This window comes from Vipera ursinii (genome assembly GCF_947247035.1).
Source record: "Vipera ursinii genome assembly, chromosome: 2".
Lineage (NCBI taxonomy): Eukaryota > Metazoa > Chordata > Lepidosauria > Squamata > Viperidae > Vipera > Vipera ursinii.
The window spans coordinates 5,169,088-5,190,216 of record NC_139513.1 but is presented as its reverse complement, the minus strand read 5'-3'; the positions used below and the strand labels follow the sequence as shown (position 1 = coordinate 5,190,216).

Genomic DNA, 21,129 nt, shown 5'->3' with positions numbered 1-21,129 from the left:
GCCGTTATTTCAAAGTTTTGTAAGGGGTGCGAGAATATATCAGAAGCATTCTAGGGATGTGAGATACAGAAAAGGTTGGGAACTGCTGCTCTAAAAGAATGCAAATGACCATCTGTCTGCAAGGAATATACTGTATAAATCCTTCCATTCCCCACCATCCAATCAGAGCTGAAGAAGCTTCATGGATGAGAAGTGAAACATTTTCAAAGAAAAACAGCAAAATCGAGTTGCCTCTTGAAAAAGCACCTTTGGGACAACTATGACTGGATGATTGAGAATCTCCATAGACATAAAAGAATCTGCCATGTCATTTTTTTTAACTTACACTTTTTCTCTATCCTCTTTTTCATTCCTTGCTGTCTTTGATTTTCCTATGTTTTTCTTTTTGTCTCCACAGTTTCCAGTTGTGTACATCCAGGTATGTGCTGAAAGACCATAGCAATGCCAGCTTCACGGCTGATTGGAGCGCATTAATCTCTAGACGGGAGGCCACCAGGAAATCTGAGGTCTACGGGCTCGTAGAAAGTCAAAATGGCAAACCATTTCCAAATCGTTGCCCAGAAAGTGATTCATGCAGGTCCCTTGGTGGCGAGGGAGACAGAGTTTTTTTTAAAATTATTTTTTATTTTATATTTCACAATAATATAAACATTTTTACAGGTATTTAACATTTGATAAATCAGTGATGCTGTAGGTATTACATATCGTCATGCATAAAAACATACATGTAAGTTTGGGTGCTGCTCGTCCATTTCCCTTTTCGCTGTATCCTCACTCCTTCTCTCTCTTCCCTCTTCTCTACTTTCTTTCTCCCTTTCTCCTTTCTTTCCTACTTCCCTTTTCTTCCTCTCCTCTCCTCTTTCCCTCATCACTCCCCTCCCGTTTCTCCCCACTTCTCCTCCTCTTTCCCTCCAACTTTCCTACTTCCTACTTACTCTCTTCCCTCTCTCCTCTCCTTTCTTCCCTCCCATTCCTCTTCCGATACAATTCAGGGGTGATGTCCGAGCAGCTCCGGGAGAGAGAGTTTTAAAGTAGCTAATGTATCCTATTTCACTTCTTTAAGAATGGAGCTATTTCACAGTCCCACAAAGTTGCAAAATTAGTGCTGCTGAGAAACGAGGGGTATTTAATTTTGACCAGGCCCATTCCTATCTTCTTTACTAGGAATTGGACTGAATGAGAGACTTCTCCTTGCATTTGATTAGAGAAACAGTAGCATTGATCAAGGAATCAACTAAAAACATGAAGCAACTTCCTGCATAAAATAATTCACGAAAAGCAGGATTAGTGCTACCATCTCTGGACTGCAATTCCCCAAGATGTCCACTAGATGGCAGTAAAATTGTGAGATGCTCAGTGTCCATCTAGTGATCTTATGGAATAATGCAGTCTTGATCTGGCAACCAGCCAAGAGGCTTGTTCTGTTTCACTCCTTTACTTCTTAAATTAGTTGCTCAAAAATTGTTAGAGTATTGAAGAAACTATGTTCCAGCCTCCCTCAGTTTAAACAATCTGAGCTTGAACATCACTTTGCCTAAGGGCAGAGCCTTCTTGCTAATACCTACAGCTATCATCTCCAACTTCCAGAAAATTAAGGAGTACAATTCCCTGAATTTCCAGCCAGCCCACAATTGTCCTTGCTGGATGCAGATTCTGAGAGCTTAATCCCAACACATATGTGGGCTTCTGGAAGACTGTCATATCCCATACACTGCTAATAGCACTCGGAAAATGGGATAGGACTACATTGTCACAAACCACTGATTGCAGAACAATTCTGGATTATGGGCAGCCTTTGGCACATGTTATCTTGTTCTTTCCAGGATCCCCAAAACAACCGGGTGTTCCAGTGGAGAGATGTGGAGGTTCCGAAGGGCATAATCCAGCTTTCTTATTCTCTGTCTTCCGATCCCCGCTTGGGCACCTACCAAGTGATGATAGAGAAAGACTCCACAAAGGTTGCTGAATACAGCTTTGATGTGGACGAATATGGTAAGGAGGAGAGATCCAGTTTGTCCTCACTAGATACCAGTAAAGGTTACAAGATCTGATCAGCAAAAATCTGGACAACCAGGAGACAGCAGGGAAGAATTGCTGCCCTCTAGCGGCCATGCAGATTTTGGGGCACTGCAAACTTGGCAGCTCTGCTTACTCTTTCTGCCACCTGGTGGTCATTCAGACTTTTGCATTCAGAGCACATAACCCATATGCTCTGCACTTAAAATGACCACTGAGCTATCATCAAGTGCTGAAACCGAGATCTTCTGTCCTTCAAGATAAACAATGGTTTTCTCTAAAAATCCATTGGAAAAAAATTCAGCCCAGATCCCTGCACTATGCTGTGAGTTGGCCTCAGGTTCTCCTTTCAATTTGGGGATTTTTTTTTAAAAAAAATCATTGTTGAATTCCCCTCCCTTTCAATACTACTGTCTAGCAATTATATGAGGCATTGCATTCACCCACTTCAATTGTCACGATCTTCACCATGGGAGTTGAAATTGCTTGTATGTCTTTATTGGATACTTGTAGATCACTATGAGTCTTTCTTGATTTGGCCATCTTCAAATAGAATAAATAAAAAACAGCTTAAATAAATAAAACTAGCTTTTGGACAGTCCAAATTATTCTGCCTTGTGGAATTAAGATTTGTTTGTCCCAGTGAAGTTGTAACAGCTTAATCTGCACACTGAATTTTGAAGATTTAAATACCTCTTCATGTTGAGCTGGTACATTTTAAAAAAAAATAGGATTATTTTTAATGATGGAAAAAGCAGGATGGGAAGGAAGGAAGGAAGAAAGAAAAGAAAAAAGAAAGAAAAAAAGAAAGAAAGAAAAACAGAAAAAAAGAAGAAAGAAAGAAGAGAAAGAAAGAAAGAAAAAGAAAGAAAGAAAGAAAGAAAGAAAGAAAGAAAGAAAGAAAGAAAGAAAGATGTATTTGGCAATGAGGGATTTAGCAGACCAGTGACCTCACAATGCTGTTTATCCAGTTTAATTCTAAGACTCAGTTTCTCCAACAAATGTAACACTGATCTGGTTACTGAGCTAAATTAACCCATTTTCTGGGATTTGAGAATAGGTTTTACTGACTAATCAAATGAATATGGAGTGTCTGTGTCAGGAAGTTAAGATAGTGGTTAGGACAGTATAATTGAAACCTAACTCACCCACTGCCCCAGAAACTAATTCAATGGGTTGAACTTCTACAAAACATAAGCCACCACAACAAGGACAAATTAGCTAAGAGTGAAGCCAAACTTTTTAGAAGATTGTCCAATCATTAAATTCATTCTGTTTATTGCTTTATTAATGTAAGGTTTAATTCGACTTACTTAGATTTACATCTTACTTTTCCTTTCAGACCTCAAGGTAATCAGGGATCCCTTATCTGGTCAATTTCTCCCACCACCCGATCCCTCAAGGGAGGTCACAGGAGAGAACTGAAAAGTTCATTTCTTCCACAAGGTTCACCCCCATGATTTTCCTTCTCTTCCCTTTTTCTAGTTCTGCCCAAGTTTGAGGTTTCGGTGAAGGCCCCCAAGCTCATCCAGTTTGTAACTAAGCAGATAGAAGTCAGCGTATGTGGCAGGTGCGTAATGTTCATCTACTCTCCTGTTTGCAATGTGAGCAGGGGGTGCAAGATTTTCCTGGTGTGATTGCAGAAGAAAGGGAGGATGGAAAGTCTGCTCAGGTTTGGCTTTAAGTTTGCCTCTTGGTGATTTCAGCCCACAGAGCTGAAGAAGGATGAAAAGCAAAACATCTTCAAAGAATGGAATGGAATAGAATGGAATAGAATAGAATAGAATAGAATAGAATAGAGTAGAGTAGAGTAGAGTAGAGTAGAGTAGAGTAGAGTAGAGTAGAGTAGAGTAGAATAGAATAGAATAGAATAGAACAGAACAGAACAGAACAGAATAGAATAGAATAGAATAGAATAGAATAGAATAGAATGGAGCGGAGCAGAACGGAATGGAACGGAATGGAACAGAATAGAATAGAATAGAATAGAATAGAATAGAATAGAATAGAATAGAGTAGAGTAGAGTAGAGTAGAGTAGAGTAGAGTAGAATAGAATAGAATAGAATAGAATAGAATAGAATAGAATAGAATAGAATAGAATAGAGTTGGAAGGGACCATGGAGGTCTTGTAAACCAACCTCCTGCTCAGGAAAGAAACCCTATACCACTTCAGACAAATGGTTGTTCAATCTCTTCTTCAAAACTTCTGGAGGCAGGTTGTTCCACTGAGTAATTGTTCTCACTGTCAGGAAATTTCTCCTTACTTCTAGGTTGCTTCTCTCCTTGATTAGTTTCCATCCGTTGCCTCTTGTCCTGCCTTCAGATGTGCTATAGATAAATACTACTAATAGATAAATATTTATGAAGCTGGTGAGAGAGAAAATACAACAGTAATAAGCAGAGTTCCCTTTAAGGTAGTCAAGTCCTAGTTTGGTTGTTATTGTGAAAGGCTGGGTAAACAAGGGCATCTTCCTGGGTTGTTTAAACAAAGAGTACAAATAAGCAAAAAGAAAAAAAAAAGATCCTGGCTGCAAGATTTGCTCTTTAATAATATCTGGTCTGATATGGTGAATAAATGGCAAAAATAACATAAAAATAACATAATACAATATAATATAAAATCAATCATACCTGACCTAATAAATTAATTACGAAGGGAAGAAAAATAAAAGTAATCCAAGGAGAGAGAGAGAGAGAGAGAGAGAGAGAGAGAGAGAGAGAAAGAGACAGACAGACAGACAGACAGACAGAGAATCTGGGTCCTCATTTTACCGACCACTGAAGAACAGAAGGCTTAATCAATAGCAATAGCACTTAAATTTATATGTCGCTCTAAGTGGTTTAGAGAGTCAGCATATTGCCCCCAACAATCTGGGTCTTCCCATAGATGCTTTTTCAGGAGGCAACTGGACTTTCTTATTTTTCTTTGAAAATGTTTCACTTCTCATCCAAGAAGCTTCTTCAGCTCTGACTGGATGGTGGGGAGTGGAAGGATTTATACTCCTTGCAGAAAGCTGGTCATTTGCCTTCTTTCGCAGAGTGGTTGAGGCCACTTGGAGGTTTACTTGTGTCCCCAGGGTCACCTGAGCAGTGCAAATGTGTGTGGAGCCTTCTTGGCTGGAGGATGTTTTCTGCCCTGGGTCCCTTCACTGTTGAGGACAGGCGCAGGCTGTTGGGGATGAGTCTGTGTTGTCTGAATCTCAAACTGAAGCACAAATGGTTCCTGTAGCCTGCAATGTTTTCTGGAAATCCGTTCATCCTCCCGCACCATCTGAAGTGTGCTCATCCCAAAGTGCATGGCTAAATGCCTATGGAGATTCTCAGTCATCCAGGTCATGGTTGTCCCAAAGGTGCTTTTTTTTCAAGAGGTAACTGGATTCCCTTGTTTTTCTTTTCTTTTTCTTGGGTGAGGAGCGAAATGTCTTCAAAGAAAAACAAGATTGTCCAGTTCCTCCTGAAGAAGCACCATTGGGACAGTCATGACCGGGATGACTGAGAACCTCCATAGACATTTAGCTATGTAATCTGGGTCCTCATTTTACTGACCTTGGAAGGATGGAACGCTGTGGGCAAAATTAGCCTGCAATGCTGCATTCTAACCACTGCGCCACCACGGTGCTATACCCACATGGCTTCCTCCGGACCAGGGGTAGTCAACCTCGACTCTTTTATGACTCATGGACTTCAACTCCCAGAATTCCTGCATAGTGACTCAGGACTTCTGGGAGTTGAAGTCCATGAGTCATAAAAGAGCTGAGGTTGCCTACCCCTGCTCTGGACACTGCAGGCCCCCTTGATCTTCTTTCTCCACACAACTCCCTCCCTATCTGTGTTTTTGTCCACATTGGTTGGATCTGACTCCAGGTACACCTACGGGAAACCTGTGCCCGGCCTAGTGAAGCTGCGCCTCTGCCGGCATCCTGAACAATCGCCTGTCCTGTGTAATATCGCTAAAAGTCTGTGTAAAGAATTTGATGGTGAGGTAAGGGACGTCGAGTTTCCATGGCTGGGATATCTTTGTAGATCTATTTTAATTCTAATTTTTTGATGGATTTTTTTTTTAAAGAATGGCGATTATATTGCCCTTGTCTTGATTCACTCTGGCAAACAACAAGGAGGCTGATATTCATGCAATTGATCATTGAGACAATTGAAAATAATTCAAACGGTTGAAAATGGAGTAATCAATGCTTGCACAGTTGAAACTGGATAGAAAAAGTTAGCAAAAAGGGACGTCATTCTTCCCGCGCCGTCTTCCTATTAAATTGCTCTGTATCTTCCCAGTTTCTTATTATCTGGGACACTACATACCCTCTTCGTGACTGTTTTCCTTGTTACCTTCTGGAAGGAGGCTTTGTAGTATCCGCAGCAGAACATCCAGATTCAGCCATAGTTTCATTCCATACAGCATTAACCTTGTGAACTCTCAAGCTTCCTCCTTGTGTTATGTATTCAAGATGGACAGTAGTTAATATTTATTTGTTATTTATATGTAGGGGTGTGGGTCGTTTCCAACTCTAGGGGCCAGTGCTCATCTCCGTATAGTATGGTTAGGTGTGTTTCATGTATGTGCTCCACTTTGAGAGTGGGCAACTAAATTTCATTTTTGATGTGTGCTGTTGTGCCCACAGTAAAAAAAATGACAATAAAGGTTATCTTATCTCTTATCTTCTTTTCATCTTAACCTTTCCACGTTCTCTCTGACTATATGCTTTGCAGCCAACTTTTGCTTTGCGACCACCACATTAACTCCAAGGCTAGCTTCAGACAATCAAGTAAGCAACACCCCAATCAAGAAACTGCCACAGAGCTATTAGCAAACAGCCCAACCAAATAATCTCTAAGACTGCCCCCCCCACCCATCCACAGTCAGGCAAGACACCAGAATACAAACTGACAGCAAGGTGCACTCCTTCCTAGCATTGATGATATTATCTAGTTTGGTAATGAAATGTCTGCAAGAAAACAAGTTCAGAGACCACCCTGCACCCCTCACATCAGCCCTGAGCTACAAATATTCTCCTTTAATGATACCACACAGCATTTTTCTCTCGTCTTCATGGTTTCCACCAAGCATTTTCTGTTTTTTATTCTTATCCACAGCCTCTTCCACTTCAGTATAACTCCATGTGCTTCTGTGGCATTTTGTAACTCTTCTCCTGTCATTGTGTGCCTGGCAATTTCCTCACCTACTTCCCTCACGCCTATTTTCTATTTGTTCTGAAATAATATATTTGTTTCATGCGGGACTTGAATAACCCAACCATATTAACACAAACCACCATTTGGCTAAAATGGACATCAATCAATCAGAATTAGAGCTGGAAGGGACCCTAGAGGTCTTCTAGTCCAACCCTCTGCTCAAGCAGGAGACTCTATACCATTTCAGACAAGTGATTGTGTAAGGACCCACCTCAGCTAACCACCCAAGAAAGCAGAACTCTTGAAACAGGCATTTTCTCAAAAGGAAACTTTTATTTGGGATTAGTGACAGTAGGGAAGTCAAGGCAAGTTCTGGGGTAAATCCCTCTAAAATGGGACCCCTGATCTAGAAAGAAACAATATCCCAGTCAAGGAGCTGCCATAGAAGCTCATAATAAAGAGCCAACCAAAGAACCGACAAGACTACGCCCACCAGGATGGACAGAGCAAACAACTAGAACAGAGGTCCCCAAACCTTTGGGCACCAGGGACCGATTCCGTGGAGAGAGGTTTTTCCATGGACCTGAGAGTGCGTGGTTTTGTGTGGTGCCTGCATCTATGGATGGGGCTTTCCTTGTTTGTGCAGACCAGTTTCTGGCATGCCGTGGACCGGTACCAGTCCACGAATCGGGGGTTGGGGACCCCTGCACTAGAATATAAACTGAGAGCAAACCCCAGTCTCTTACATTAATGTTATATAGTTGGATAACAAAACATCTGCAGTAAAACAACCACGCTAGGAGAGCATCAAGGTCCCTTCATGCCTCATTTAACAACCACCTTACTTAGAGATGGACGTTTCAGTCCTGAATGTGGTTGTAAGTCAAGACTGCTGTATCTAGGCGAGAATGAACAAAGCACTGGGAAAAAATTCAGAAAAGCATTGAGAAGGTCTAATGAAATAGTGAAGTTCTACATTTAGGCAAGCAAAACCAAATGCACAGGTACAGTATAGGTGGTACCTTGCTCAATAGTAGTAACTGTGAGGGGGATCATGGAGTCCTAGTGGACAATCCCTTAAATATGAGCCAGCCAAAAAAGCCAACACAGTGCTAGGCTGCATTAACAGAGGGATAGAATTGGAATCGTGTGAAGTGTTAGTATCACTTTATAATGCCTTGGTAAGGCCACACTTGGAATACTGCATCCAGTTTTGGTCACCACAATGTAAAAAAGATGTTGAGAATCTAGAAAGAGTGCAGAGAAGAGCAACAAAGATGATTAGAGGACTGGAGGCTAAAACATATAAGGAACGGTTGCTGGAATTGGATATGTCTAGTTTAATGAAGAGAAGGACTAAGGGTGACATGATAGCAGTCCTCCAATATCTCAGGGGTTGCCACAAAGAAGAGGGAGTCAAGCTATTCTCCAAGGCACCTGAAGTCAGGACAAGAAGCAATGGATGGAAACTAATCAAAGAGAGAAGCAACTTAGAACCAAGAAGAAATTTCCTGACAGAACAATTAATCAGGGGAACAACCTGCCTCCAGAAGTTGTGAATGCTCCAATAATGGAAGTTTTTAAGAAGAGATTGGACAACCATTTGTCTGAAATGGTATAAGGTTTCCTGCCTTAGGGGATTGGACTAGAAGACCTCCAAGGTCCCTTCCAACTCTGCTACTCTACTCTACTCTACTCTACTCTACTCTACTCTACTCTACTCTACTCTACTCTACTCTACTCTACTCTACTCTACTCTACTCTATTCTATTCTATTCTATTCTATTCTATTCTATTCTATTCTATTCTATTCTATTCTATTCTATTCTATTCTAATGAGAAAGTCTGTCTATGACTTGGCAAACACCTGTTGGAACATCCTTGGCTCTCACAGGTTGATATCTGTAGCCAACATTCCAATTCCCTCCCCCCCCCCCCGGGTTCATTGGCAAGCTGAGAAGCAATAATGACTGCAAGAGCATAAGCACGCTTCCAACTTGACAAAAGGATCCCAGGCTGTTCTTTCTTGGCTGTGTGGCACGCAGGCAGATGGGTACGGCTGTTTCTCCAAGGTGGTGGACACGGAGGACCTCCACCTGTCGTGGCTCGGTTTATCGATGGACATCGTTGTAGAAGGCAAAATCACAGAGGAAGGGACAGGTAAGCTTCATGAAACAAAAGAGCGCCAACTGACTGTCAGAATAACTCAGAACCAGATCTAAAGCTTCTATTTCCTACAGGGAAGGTTTGGGAGATAGGGGAAAAACACACACCCTGTGTTTAAGTCTTAAGAGAGTAGAGGCATCTGAGTTATAAATGTGAAAACTATTTTTTGCTCCAACACCCATTTCACAGGAAGTGATGAGATTTATGAGGGGAAAATAATCAGCTGGCCCATGCAGTCCGAGGCATACCAGTCAAATTTGCTATCCCATAAAGGGTGCAATGGCTCAGCGGTTAAGTCTCTGGGCTTATCAGCTGGAAAGCTGACAGTCCAGGTTTGAGACCCAAACGCCACAGGACAGTGTGAGCTCCCATCCTCGCTCCAGCTCCTGCCTACCTGGCAATTAGAAAGCATGCAAATGAAGGTAGAAAAATAGGTATCACTTCAGCGGGAAAGGTTACTGCATTCCATACTTTTGTGCTGGACACATGATGATGGAAGCGCCTTTCAGACAACACACACTCCCTAGGATGAGAATTGGAGATGCCTCCCCCCATTGAGCTGGTCACGATTGGGCAGGGAAACCTTTAAAGGGCTAGCAAGTGCCAAATTAAAAACCAACAGAGAGATGGCTATGGAGGATCTCAGTCATTCAAGTCATGGATGCTTATTCAGGAGGCAACTGTTTTTCTCTGAAGATGTTTCACTTCTCATCCAAGAAGCTTCTTCACCTCTGACTGGATGGTGGAGAATGGAAGGATTTGTCTGCAAGCAATATAAATCCTTCCAGTCCCCACCATCCAGTCAGAGCTGAAGAAGCGTCTTCAAAATGTCTTCAAAGAAAAACAAGAGAGTCCAGCTGCCTCCTGAAAAAGCGCCTTTGGGAAAACCAACAGAGAGACTTATGTTAGAGAAATCTGCACATGGGGAGGGGGGGGGAAATCCGGGAGATCATCTATTCCAACCCCTTTTCTGAAGCCGAAATCCATAAAAACAGGGCAAATATCCATCAAACAGTCAGGCATCTTGGCACTGCAGAGACAAAATGTTTCTGTGAGTTTGGAGAGGAAGGGAACAGAGAAGTCTCTTGAGATGACATTTCTCTTCAACAGGGGTGGAATTGAATGGCACAGAATCCATTGAGGTCACGTCCATATTGAGCAAAGTTATCTTTGAAAACCCAGACCGTTACTATAAACCCGGCATTCCCTATGTTGTGAAGGTAAGATGGGAGTTATGGTTTCTCTGCAAAGCTGGATTTAGGCCATATCAGCCCAGCTGGCCCCTTCAGTTTGCTGCAATGCCATTTTTACACCCCAACAGCTGCTGGCCAGCTGTTCTGAGCTCAAATGATCAAAAGCAGGTGTTAGCTACTGGGTTCATTGCTTTAATAATGAGACGAGGTGAGTGAGTTCAGCAAACATAAATGTTTATTTGCTTGCAGGAACTGAACTGAGAAACAGAGCTGCAAATGCAGCAATTTATATCCTGGCCTCTAGGTGGAGGCCAATAGGTTTAAAGCAACCTATTGCTGCCCTAGAGGCAGCCAATGGTGGCGCTGGAGATGGGTTGTCTGAGGAGCTGGGAGCTGTTAGCCAGCTTCCCTGCTTGAGCAACCTTCCAGCAATTAATCTACGTGATATTCCTTTAGCAAGACAAAGCCCAATACATTACAGCAGGGTAAAAGCATTTAGGGATACAGAATAACAGGCTTCGAAGGGACCTTGGAGGTCTTCCAGTTCAGGGGTCCCCAACCCCCAGTCAGTGGACCGGCATTAAGCCCTGGCATGCCAGAAACCAGGCTGTGGAAACAAGCAATGCCCCATCCGCGGGATGCAGGCAGCATGTGAAACCACGCTCCCTCTGGTCCATGGAAAACCTTTTTCCTTGGAACCGGTCCCTGATGCCCCAAAGGATGGGGGCTTCTGTTCTACTTCAATCCCCTGCTCAAGCAGGAGGACTTATACCATTTGAGACAAAGGAGGGAGGGAGGGAGGGAGTGTTAGACAAAAAAAATCAGGTCCCGTTCCAAGCCAGGAGTAAGTTGCTGGAAATAAAATGGAGGCTGCTTAGGAAAGAAGATTCTTGTTTATTGAGGAGCAGAATCAGCAACAGCATGCAGTTCTGGGACAGCTGACGAAATGGAGTTGAGAAATGGTGGGTTTTTATACCTTCTTTGGGCTTTGCATTTGCGGAGCCTGTTCTTGTGCAATGTACCTTGACCTGAGCTTGAGTGTGCCCTTTTGCTATTCTCATTATTGTTACCTGACTCCTATTGTGGCTGGGAGGTCCTGTCCTGTCCTTGGAGCTGGGTGGGAGAATGTAAATTCTTAATCCCATCAGCTGTGGGGGCTGAAGGCATTTTGCTTATGAATAGATTGGCTCCCAGTCTTTCTGAAAGGATCACCAAATCTGCATTTCTAAAGGGCAGCCTCTTCAGTTTCTGCTTGAGGCAGAAAGACTGGGGCTGGTTTCTGTCTGTATTAGGATTTTTCTCCATTTCTCCTTCAGGCGAAATATTCTATCCAGCCTCTTTTAATATTCCCCAAACTATTTCATTCTCTGGTGGGGGAGGGGGTTGCTGATTCCCTACAGGAGGAAGGAAGGAGGGAGGGAGGAAATAGGTAGCTAGATGGGAGGGAAGGAAGATAGAAACAAGCAGACTGGAGTTTACAATAGGAAACTTACAACCTGTGTTCATTAGCATGATTATGAAGTAGGGGTATCCATGGAAATGATGGTGGTAGGCCCGAAAATGTCAAGACGGCAGCCCGAATCATGCCTCAATGCCCTTAAAAAGGGGCAGGGTTTTGCATAGTGGCAGCCACTAGATTGACTTTTATGAGAACCCAGATTATTGGGGGCAACATACTTGCAACATACTTGTTAAGTAGTGGGCTCTTTGGTGCAGGAAGGAAGACACGAGGCTGAGTACAGGATAACTCATACTTTATTCTTGCTGGAACTGTACTGAAACTTAGGCTGCAACCAGCCGCAATATATAGTCTAGCCCCTAGGCAGCAGCCAATAGGTTTGAACCCACTCTTGCCGCCTGGGGCTAGCCAATTGCAGTACAGGAGACAGTTAGTCTGGGTTGCTGGAGAGCCGTTAGGTGCTCCAGAAACCCACGTGGTGTAACACCACAAGCCCAGTACATAACAACACTGACAGTGTAAAACTATCCAGAGAGTGCTGTAAAGGTGTATAAGCCTAAGTACAATTGCTATTGCTGTCATCCCCCATGGATGCTCTGCTTTGAAGCTCCCAAAGCCCTTTTTTCCCTAACGAAAAGCCATCTTTCAGTGGCTCCTTGCTTGGGTTTAGAAATACTTCCCTTTCTTTCTCAGCCGCAGCACAAAAATCTATTCCTGGGCTGTAGTCCCTCCCTCTACTCTCCCCTTTTTTTACAGAGTTTTAGTTATGAGAAAAATTAGTATGGGTTGACAGGAAAGCTTTGCGTTCCCAAAGAGAAGACAGAAGAGAAATTGCATTCGTAAACACTGAAATATCCGGCAGCAACCGACTGGATAAATGTTGTGGTTTTTCATGTGCAGGTGAAGCTGGTAGACAGTACCGAGTTGCCTATCGGCAATGAAACCGTGCAGCTTTTGATAATGTCAAGAAATCAGCAGATGACTCAAGTGACGGATGCCGAGGGGCGAGCCCAATTTTCCATAGACACCACCAATTACGGACACAACATTTTGTCTCTTAAGGTTAGTCTCCTCGATTTGCGACGGCAGTATTTTATGACATCATACGAATTCTCTAAAAATGAGAAGAAATAGCTTCTCAGCAGTGGCACGTACTTAGGGCTCCCTCTCCTTTCTCTCTTTCTCTCTCTTTTCTCATTGTTGCTTTCTCCTTTTAAGGTGATTGTTCACCTTATTCATCTGCACAGGCCCTGCCATTTCCACAGCAGGCAAGGTCCTCTGTGGCTTTATTCCCAGATGTGTTTTCAACTTCCCAGTCTAACCCCTCAAACTTGAAGATTTCTTTGTGGTCTCCTGTCCGTGCATGGAACAGAACTGACACTGCTCAGTTCTATAGTAGATCATAGATAAAAGAGCTGCAAGTGATCTTCCCTTCCACAAAAAACTAGAGTCCTTCACTGCTTAAGTAGGTGGTGTGTGCTGAAGGCAGTCTGTTGGGGGGAACTTTGCAAGCAGAAATAAAGGGAGCTGGGAAAGTGCGGGAGGAAGAGTGACGATGGGTAAAAGGAGATGGATGTACAGGAAAACCTGGCTGTAGAATCTGTACAAAGGAGAAGAAGAGGAAAGAATTATGGCCCTTATACAGATAGTCCTCGACTTATCAACATTTGTTTAGTGGCCGTTCAAAGTTACAATGGCACTGAAAAAAGGGACTTATGATCATTTTTCATCCGTGCGACCGTTGGTCAGGTGATCCAAATTCAGCCGCTTGGCAACTGGCTCAGATTTATGACGGTTATTGCAGTATCCTGGGGTCATGTAATCACCGCTTGTGAACTCCTGACGAGCAAAGTCCTTGAGGAAGCCAGGTTCATTTAACAACTAACTGTTACTAACTGAACAACTGCAGTGATTCACTTAACAACTGTGGCAAGAAACTATCTCACTTAGCAATGGAAATCTTGGGCTCACTTGTGGTCATAAGCCAAGGATTATCCATATAGTCCATGGATGATGGTTTTCCATTATGCCTGGGCTGGGTGCTTTCTAAGCCAACCACCCCACCACCCCCTTTCCCAAAGAGCATTTTTCTTTGTGCCAGGACTCTTGCACAGTTGATTCTTCATAGCCTGTTTTCATCTCACTTGCCAGGTGTCAGGAATATTCCTGTCAACATCCAGCTTGAGAATCCAAATAAAACTCCAGGTTCACCCCATTTCTGAAAATCTTAGTTTATTGCATACACTGCATGGTTTTGTCGAAGCAAAACTAACTCTGAGGTTCCAACACCAATTCATAGACTGAAATGATAATTTTCCCAGCCAGACCCTCAACGTCTTACGTAATCCATATCAACAAGTTTGCTTTGTTATGGGAACCGTCTGCTTCAAATGCACACCTGTTCTGGTGTCCTTGACAAGGCTTCAGACTCCCATGGTCTTCAGCTAAATTGAAGAAGTATCATTTCTTCTTCTTACCCACTTGAAAGTAACACCTCCCCCCCTTAATCTAAAGGCAAGTTGAAACCCAGAGGTACGTAGCTGCCAAAGTTTCATCCTTGACAATTCCATTCCACTGGGATAGGGGGAGTGTTCCTCTCTGACCAACCTGGCCCATTGGCTGTAGGGAGGAGAATTACAGTTTGATGGATCATCAAATGGGATGTCTGCAGAGGGGTGAACAAAATCAAGAGGGAAGCCACTACTATGCAAAGACACATCTGTTTTTATATGCATCGAAATTGAGAAAGTCAGCCTGCTGGCTGCAAACAAGTCAATGAACCCACTCCTTTTGGGGTTTTTTTGTGTGTGACAGGGTAAAACAAATGGAATGTGGCTTCTAGCACACAGTCACAGCCCCCCTCTTGACTTTTGATTGCCTCTGTCTTGTTATCTCTATATATCTCTCATATCATATATGTCTATCATCTCTCTCTCTCTCTCTCTCTCTCTCTCTCTCTCTCTCTCTCTCTCATTTATCTATATCTATTGAATATCTATATCTATCTCTATCATCTATCCATCTGTTACATTTTTTAATTGCTCTGGGGCCTGCCAATGAAATATTCTCAGCCAGCCTCTCACCTAATTTCTCTAAATCTGTGCTTTTCCTCACAGGCTACATATCAAGTCAATTCTTGGTGTGCTACTACCTACTGGGTTATACCCCGTCACATTGAGGCATTTTACACAGCAAACGCAGTTTATTCTCCAAGCCAAAGTTACCTACATATCGAGCCTGCGTCAGAGACTCTAAGCTGCGGCCACCGTGAGCCAGTTCGGGTGTGCTACATCCTTAATCTGGGTGGTGTGACAGAGAGCGAGATTGTCTTCAATTACATGGTGAGTCTTCAGGCTGCATTCACAAGGCATGTTTGCTTCGTTTTGTTAAACAGCCATCAATAAATCAATGAGAATATACTCAGAAGGGACCTTGGAGGTCTTCTAGTCCAACCTCATGCTAAAGCAGGAGACCCTATACCCAGGGTAGGCAACCTTGGCTCTTTTATGACTATTATTTATGACTATTATTATTATGCCTATTATGCCTATTATGCCTATTATTATTATTATTATTATTATTACTATTATTATTATTATTATTATTAATAATAATAATAATAATAATAATAATAAATAAAAATAAAATAATAATAGTAATAATAGTAATAATAGAGTTGGAAGGACCCTGGAGGTCTTCTAGTCCAACTCTCTGCTCAGGCAGGAAACTGTAGACCATTTCAGACAAGTGGTTGTCCAGTCTCTTCTTAAAAACTTCCAGTGTTGGAGCATTCACATTAATTGTTCTAATTTAGTTCCAGGTTGCTTCTCTCCTTGATCAGTTTCCATCCATTGCTTCTTGTCCTGCCTTCAGGCACTTTGGAGAAGAGGTTGACTCCCTCTTCTTTGTGGCAACCCCTGAGATATTGGAAGACTGCTATCGTGTCACCTCTAGTCCTTCTCTTCACTAAACTAGACATACCCAATTCCAGCAACCGTTCTTCATATTTTTTAGCCTCCAGTCCTTTGATCATCTTTGTTGCTCTTCTCTGCACTCTTTCTAGAGTCTCAACTTTTTTTTTACATCGTGGTGACCAAAAATGGATGGATATCTAGCAGGCTTTTCTTCTTTCCATGCAGATCAAGGCTAAGGGGAACATCATACGAACAGGGACACACAGGCAACCAGTGGAACAGGGAAAAGGTAAATACTCTCCCTCCCACTTGTACTCTCACCCCCCCCACACACATGCTTGGCAAAAAGCTTCCAAGAGGTTCCTGGGGTGTGTCCATCTGTGGGAATCCAGTTCTCTCTTGCTGAATGCCGAGTGTCCCTTGCTCGTCTGAAAAACCTCTCCTCCTTTTTCCACTCACAGCTGGGTTCCTTATATCCCATTTCATACTGGCAGGGCAGGGAAGGTGGTCACATACAGCCAGCCCTGCCATTGGGCAGAAGAAAGGGATATAGTCTCAAGCAATGGGAATAGGCCATTTCTCCCAAATCTCTGCAGCCGCTTCCTTCATCCTGAGTTTTTGCTGGGCATCACCATGATGTCCCTACTAGACAGTAGAAGGCTTCCCAGATGCCTGCGATCCATTTCCTCTGGGACAGGCCCTTCTTGGGAACCCAGAGAGAAGATTGGGGACTCAGTTTCTTGTAGTAGCAGCCTGGCATGCTGGATGTGACTTGGTTTTCAAGCATAACAAAAAAACTTGCAAGACAGAAGAATGAAGGACAGAGAATGGGATGGAGTTCCCAATCACCTGGTACACAGAAGGCCTCAGATTCAAGAAGAGTCTGACCTAATTAGGGTCAGGAACCCTGGAGAGCCATGGGAAGGCACTATTAACAGCACTGAATAAGGCAGCACCCTGGGTTTCTAGGATGGCAAAAGAATGAAGGACTCTGTGGCATATGCCACAGGGCCTGCTTTGTCCGTTGCCCTCCTGTGCAGTGGGAGATGTTACTGGAGGGAGATACACCTGTCATTATCTATCTATCTATCTATCTATCTATCTATCTATCTATCTATCTATCTATCTATCTATCTATCTATCTATCTGCTTGTCTGTCTATCTATCTATCTATCTATCTATCTATCTATCTATCTATCTATCTATCTATCTATCTATCTATCTATCTGTCTTGTCTGTCTGTCTGTCTGTCCGTCTATCTATCTATCTGTCTGTCTGTCTATATTCATCCATCCATCCATCTATCCAACTCTCTCTGTCTCTGTCTATATTTATCCATTTGTCCATCCATCTCTCTCCCTCTTTTTCTTTCTTTCTCATTGTCCCTCCCTCCCCCCTGTCATCTGTCTGTCCATCTGTTTAATGAAATTTATATGCCTCTTTCAAACTCTTTTTCTCCTGCCACTGGGGAATTCCATCCTTTAGAACCCAAAGGGGACTTCCTTTTGAATATCTCGGTGGATGTTGACATGGCTCCTGTGACCCACTTGCTCGTCTACACCATTTTGCCCAGTGGAGAACTCATTGCTGACTCAAGAGATTTCACCGTAGAAAAGTGCTTCTCCAACAAGGTAACGTTGTGCATCTTGTGTTGTGCTGTTAAAGAAAGGCAGAATCTGAATGTTCCAGAACAGGTGTCTTTTAAGCTGGTGCTACACATCTCTACTGGCGCTAATATCCACAAAGCCTTCTTTGCTCCTGATCCTTTGAGAAATAGCTCTTGAGTTACACTTTTGTTATCTGCTTGTCCAGGCTGATGTAATTCAGCTATGTCCTGGCCAGACATTAGCTAAAATAAAGCCTATTTTTTTGATCAGCCAATAGTTTGATTGAGCCTGTCAAACTATGGCTTGAGATTAGTCACAGGGGGCAACTCAAGGTTACAATATGCATGACGGCAAGGATAACTTCATTCCACTTATTTCTCTTTCCATTCATTCCACGCAGAGAGGAAATGGCTTTTTCAAAGACCTGGTTTATGTTCACAGGTCAGATTATGGTTCTCTGATCAACAAGGCCTTCCGGGCCAGAAAACCCAACTCCATCTTTCAGCCTTCCCCGGTTCCCTCTGTGCCATCCACGCTGTTGACCAGAGTGTCTTTCTCTTGAAACCCGAAACCGAGCTGTCCCCTGAGAAGGTGAGTCCCAACTGCATTTCAACTGGGGCCCAGATATGTCCTGGCTCCTGCTGGTTTCATCCCAAGATTTACTTGTTCATAGAGATGTATTTCAAATGTGATCACTTGCAGCCACGTATTTACAATTGACACCTGATGATAGTGGTCACAATCAAATTTAAGGTGCCGGGGAGGAAGACTGTAGGCAAAAAGATGTAAAGAACATTGTCCATAAATTAATTTTAGGGGGAGAAAATGCCTGAAAAATAGAAGGACAAAGCATGTAGACCAAGGGTAGCCCAATATCACAGTCCAGAGATTTTGCCATAATGTAAGGTCATGTGTTAGAGTAGTGAAAGTGATGGATTAGGAGTGGAACTCCTGAGGAACTTTGGGTCAATCCTTTCCTCAGAGTCCTAGAACCAGTGTGGAGTGAGGATGAAGGTTTGTCCTCTGAGCTTGTGGGTTGGTTTCCAAACGTTTTGTTACTGGGCTAGGTAACATCTTTGGTGGAGTTTGACCTACAACCAGCCTACAAACTCTTCAGAATCCAAATCGACCACATAACCAATCAGAGACAGCATCGACCCTCAACTGACCCACTCAAGCTCCCTCTTCCACCCACCAGCAGTTCATCTTCCAATGTTCTTGGCCTGATGTAACCTCCCCATCACAAAACCTATCACAACCCTCTCACTGATGACTCATAACTGACCCATCACAACACCCTCACTCGACACATCCACACCTGAAGCTCTTATAAACAAGACACTGGCACTGACATCTTCTAAACTCCACTGAAGATGTTACTAGCCTGGTAATGAAATGTTTGGAAACCAACCCACAAGCTCGGGGGACGAACTTCCACCATCAACCTACACCTGAGCCACAGATATTAGCCACTATTGCAAACCAGTGTGGAGTACTGGGGAAGAGGACAGACTAAGAACTCAGCTCAACTTCTTCATCAAACATAGATCACTCCAGCCTGTTTCAGAGGTGTCTCAATGTAGAATTATCTGAAGCATCTTGGCCAGAAGACCAGGGTGCCATCTGTTTTGAGTAAAAGAGAACTCATCGTTTCATGTGGTGGCCTGTAATGGAACATGAGAATGACCCTGGAGGACAGGCAAAAGAGATGCTGCCTGGGGAATGGTCAGATAAAAGGGGGAGAAGCCCAAAACTAGGTAATGGGCACAGAAAGAAACTTAGAAGGGATCTGCCCTAATTTTCCCTAAAGGGGAAAACAACTCAAGAAGCTTGGGAAATTTTTGAAAAGTGAGATAATAAAGGCCCAGTCTAGCACAATACCAACAAAGAAGAAAAATAACAGCTTTCAAAAGAAACCAGCATGGCTGCATAAAGAACTCTCTGATAAACTGAGAGATAAAAAGGACAAGTATAAGAAGTGGAAAGAGGGGCACATAACTAAGGCAGAATATCAGCAATCAGCCCGTGCCTGCAAAGATGAAGTGAGGGAAGCAAAGGCTCAAAATGAATTAAGGCTTGCGACCAAAGTCAAAAATAACAAAAAAGCTTCTTTCAACATATAAGAAACAAGAAAAAAGTTAAGGAAATGATTGGTCCATTAGTGGGGGAAAGTGGCAAGAAGGTGACAAGCAACAGGGAGAAAGCAGAACTATTTAACTCATTTTTTGCATCTGTCTTTACACAAAGGGAAAAAACAGTGCAACCTACCCAAACCAGTGCCATAAAAAACAGAATAGAAACGCAAGTTAAGATAGGCAAAAAAAATGGTAAGTGAACACCTGTCCAGCCTAGACGAGTTCAAATCACCAGGACCAGATGGATTACACCCCAAGGTTCTCAAGGAACTGGCAGACGTGATCTCAGAACCACTGAACTATATTTTTCAAAGATCCTGGAGCACTGGGGAACTACCAGAGGACTGGAAGAGAGCTGATGTAGTTCCCATATTCAAAAAAGGGAAAAAATAGATCCAGGAAACTACAGACCTATCAGCCTGATCTCAATACCTGGGAAGATTCTGGAAAAGATAATCAAACAACAATCAGCGAACACCTTGATGCGAACAAAGTCATCACTAAAAGCCAACATGGGTTTGTCAAAAACAGATCATGCCAGACAAACCTTATTACATTCTTTGACCAAGTGACAAAACCAGTGGACCAGAGGAATGCTGTAGATATAATTTACTTGGATTTCAGTAAGGCATTTGATAAAGTAGATCACAACCTACTACTTGATAAGATAGAAAAATGTGGGTTAGATAGCATCACCACCAGATGGATTCGTAGCTGGCTGACAGGCCGAACTCAGCGTGTGGTCCTCAATGGAACTGCATCTACATGGAAGGAAGTGTGTAGTGGGGTGCCCCAGGGCTCTGTTCTGGGCCCAGTGCTCTTCAACATCTTCATCAACGATTTGGATGAGGGGATAGATGGGGAAGTCATCAAATTTGCAGATGACACCAAGCTGGCAGGAACAGCCAATACTCCAGAAGATAGGCTTAAAATACAGGAGGATCTGGACAGACTCAAACACTGGGCACTATCTAACAAAATGAAATTCAGTTGTGAAAAAAGTAAGGTTCTGCATTTAGGCAGGAAAAATCAAATGCACAGGTATAGTATAGGTGGTACCTTGCTCGATAGTAGTAACTGTGTGAGAGATCTTGGAGTCCTAGTCGACAATCACTTAAATATGAGCCAGCAGTGTGCTGCAGCTGCCAAAAAAGCCAACACAGTGCTGGGCTGCATTAACAGAGGGATAGAATCAAGATCACGTGAAGTACTAATACCACTTTACAATGCCTTGGTAAGGCCACACCTGGAATACTGCATCCAGTTTTGGTCACCACGATGTAAAAAAGATGTCGAGACTCTAGAAAGAGTACAGAGAAGAGCAACAAAGATGATTGGGGGACTGGAGGCTAAAACATATAGGGAACGGTTGCTGGAATTGGGTATGTGTAGTTTAATGAAGAGAAGGGTGTGGGGTGACATGATAGCAGTGTTCCAATATCTCTGGGGCTGCCACAAAGAAGAGGGAGTCAAGCTGTTCTCCAAAGCACCTGAAA

At 43.0% G+C, this 21,129-nt stretch overlaps 1 protein-coding gene across 1 annotated transcript in view; it reads left to right on the top strand.

Moving 5' to 3' along the window:
* The window catches only part of LOC310635868 (pregnancy zone protein-like), a 109,344-nt gene that overhangs the window by 17,356 nt on the left and 70,859 nt on the right, over window positions 1-21,129 (top strand). Inside the window, exons 5-15 of the mRNA XM_083355200.1 lie at window positions 398-418; window positions 1,824-1,992; window positions 3,502-3,586; window positions 5,882-5,999; window positions 9,205-9,319; window positions 10,436-10,545; window positions 12,878-13,039; window positions 15,094-15,318; window positions 16,117-16,180; window positions 17,377-17,522; window positions 17,940-18,089. Of these exons, the coding sequence (XP_083211326.1) occupies window positions 398-418; window positions 1,824-1,992; window positions 3,502-3,586; window positions 5,882-5,999; window positions 9,205-9,319; window positions 10,436-10,545; window positions 12,878-13,039; window positions 15,094-15,318; window positions 16,117-16,180; window positions 17,377-17,522; window positions 17,940-18,089 (1,365 nt within the window). The remainder of the gene's footprint in view (window positions 1-397; window positions 419-1,823; window positions 1,993-3,501; window positions 3,587-5,881; window positions 6,000-9,204; window positions 9,320-10,435; window positions 10,546-12,877; window positions 13,040-15,093; window positions 15,319-16,116; window positions 16,181-17,376; window positions 17,523-17,939; window positions 18,090-21,129) is intronic.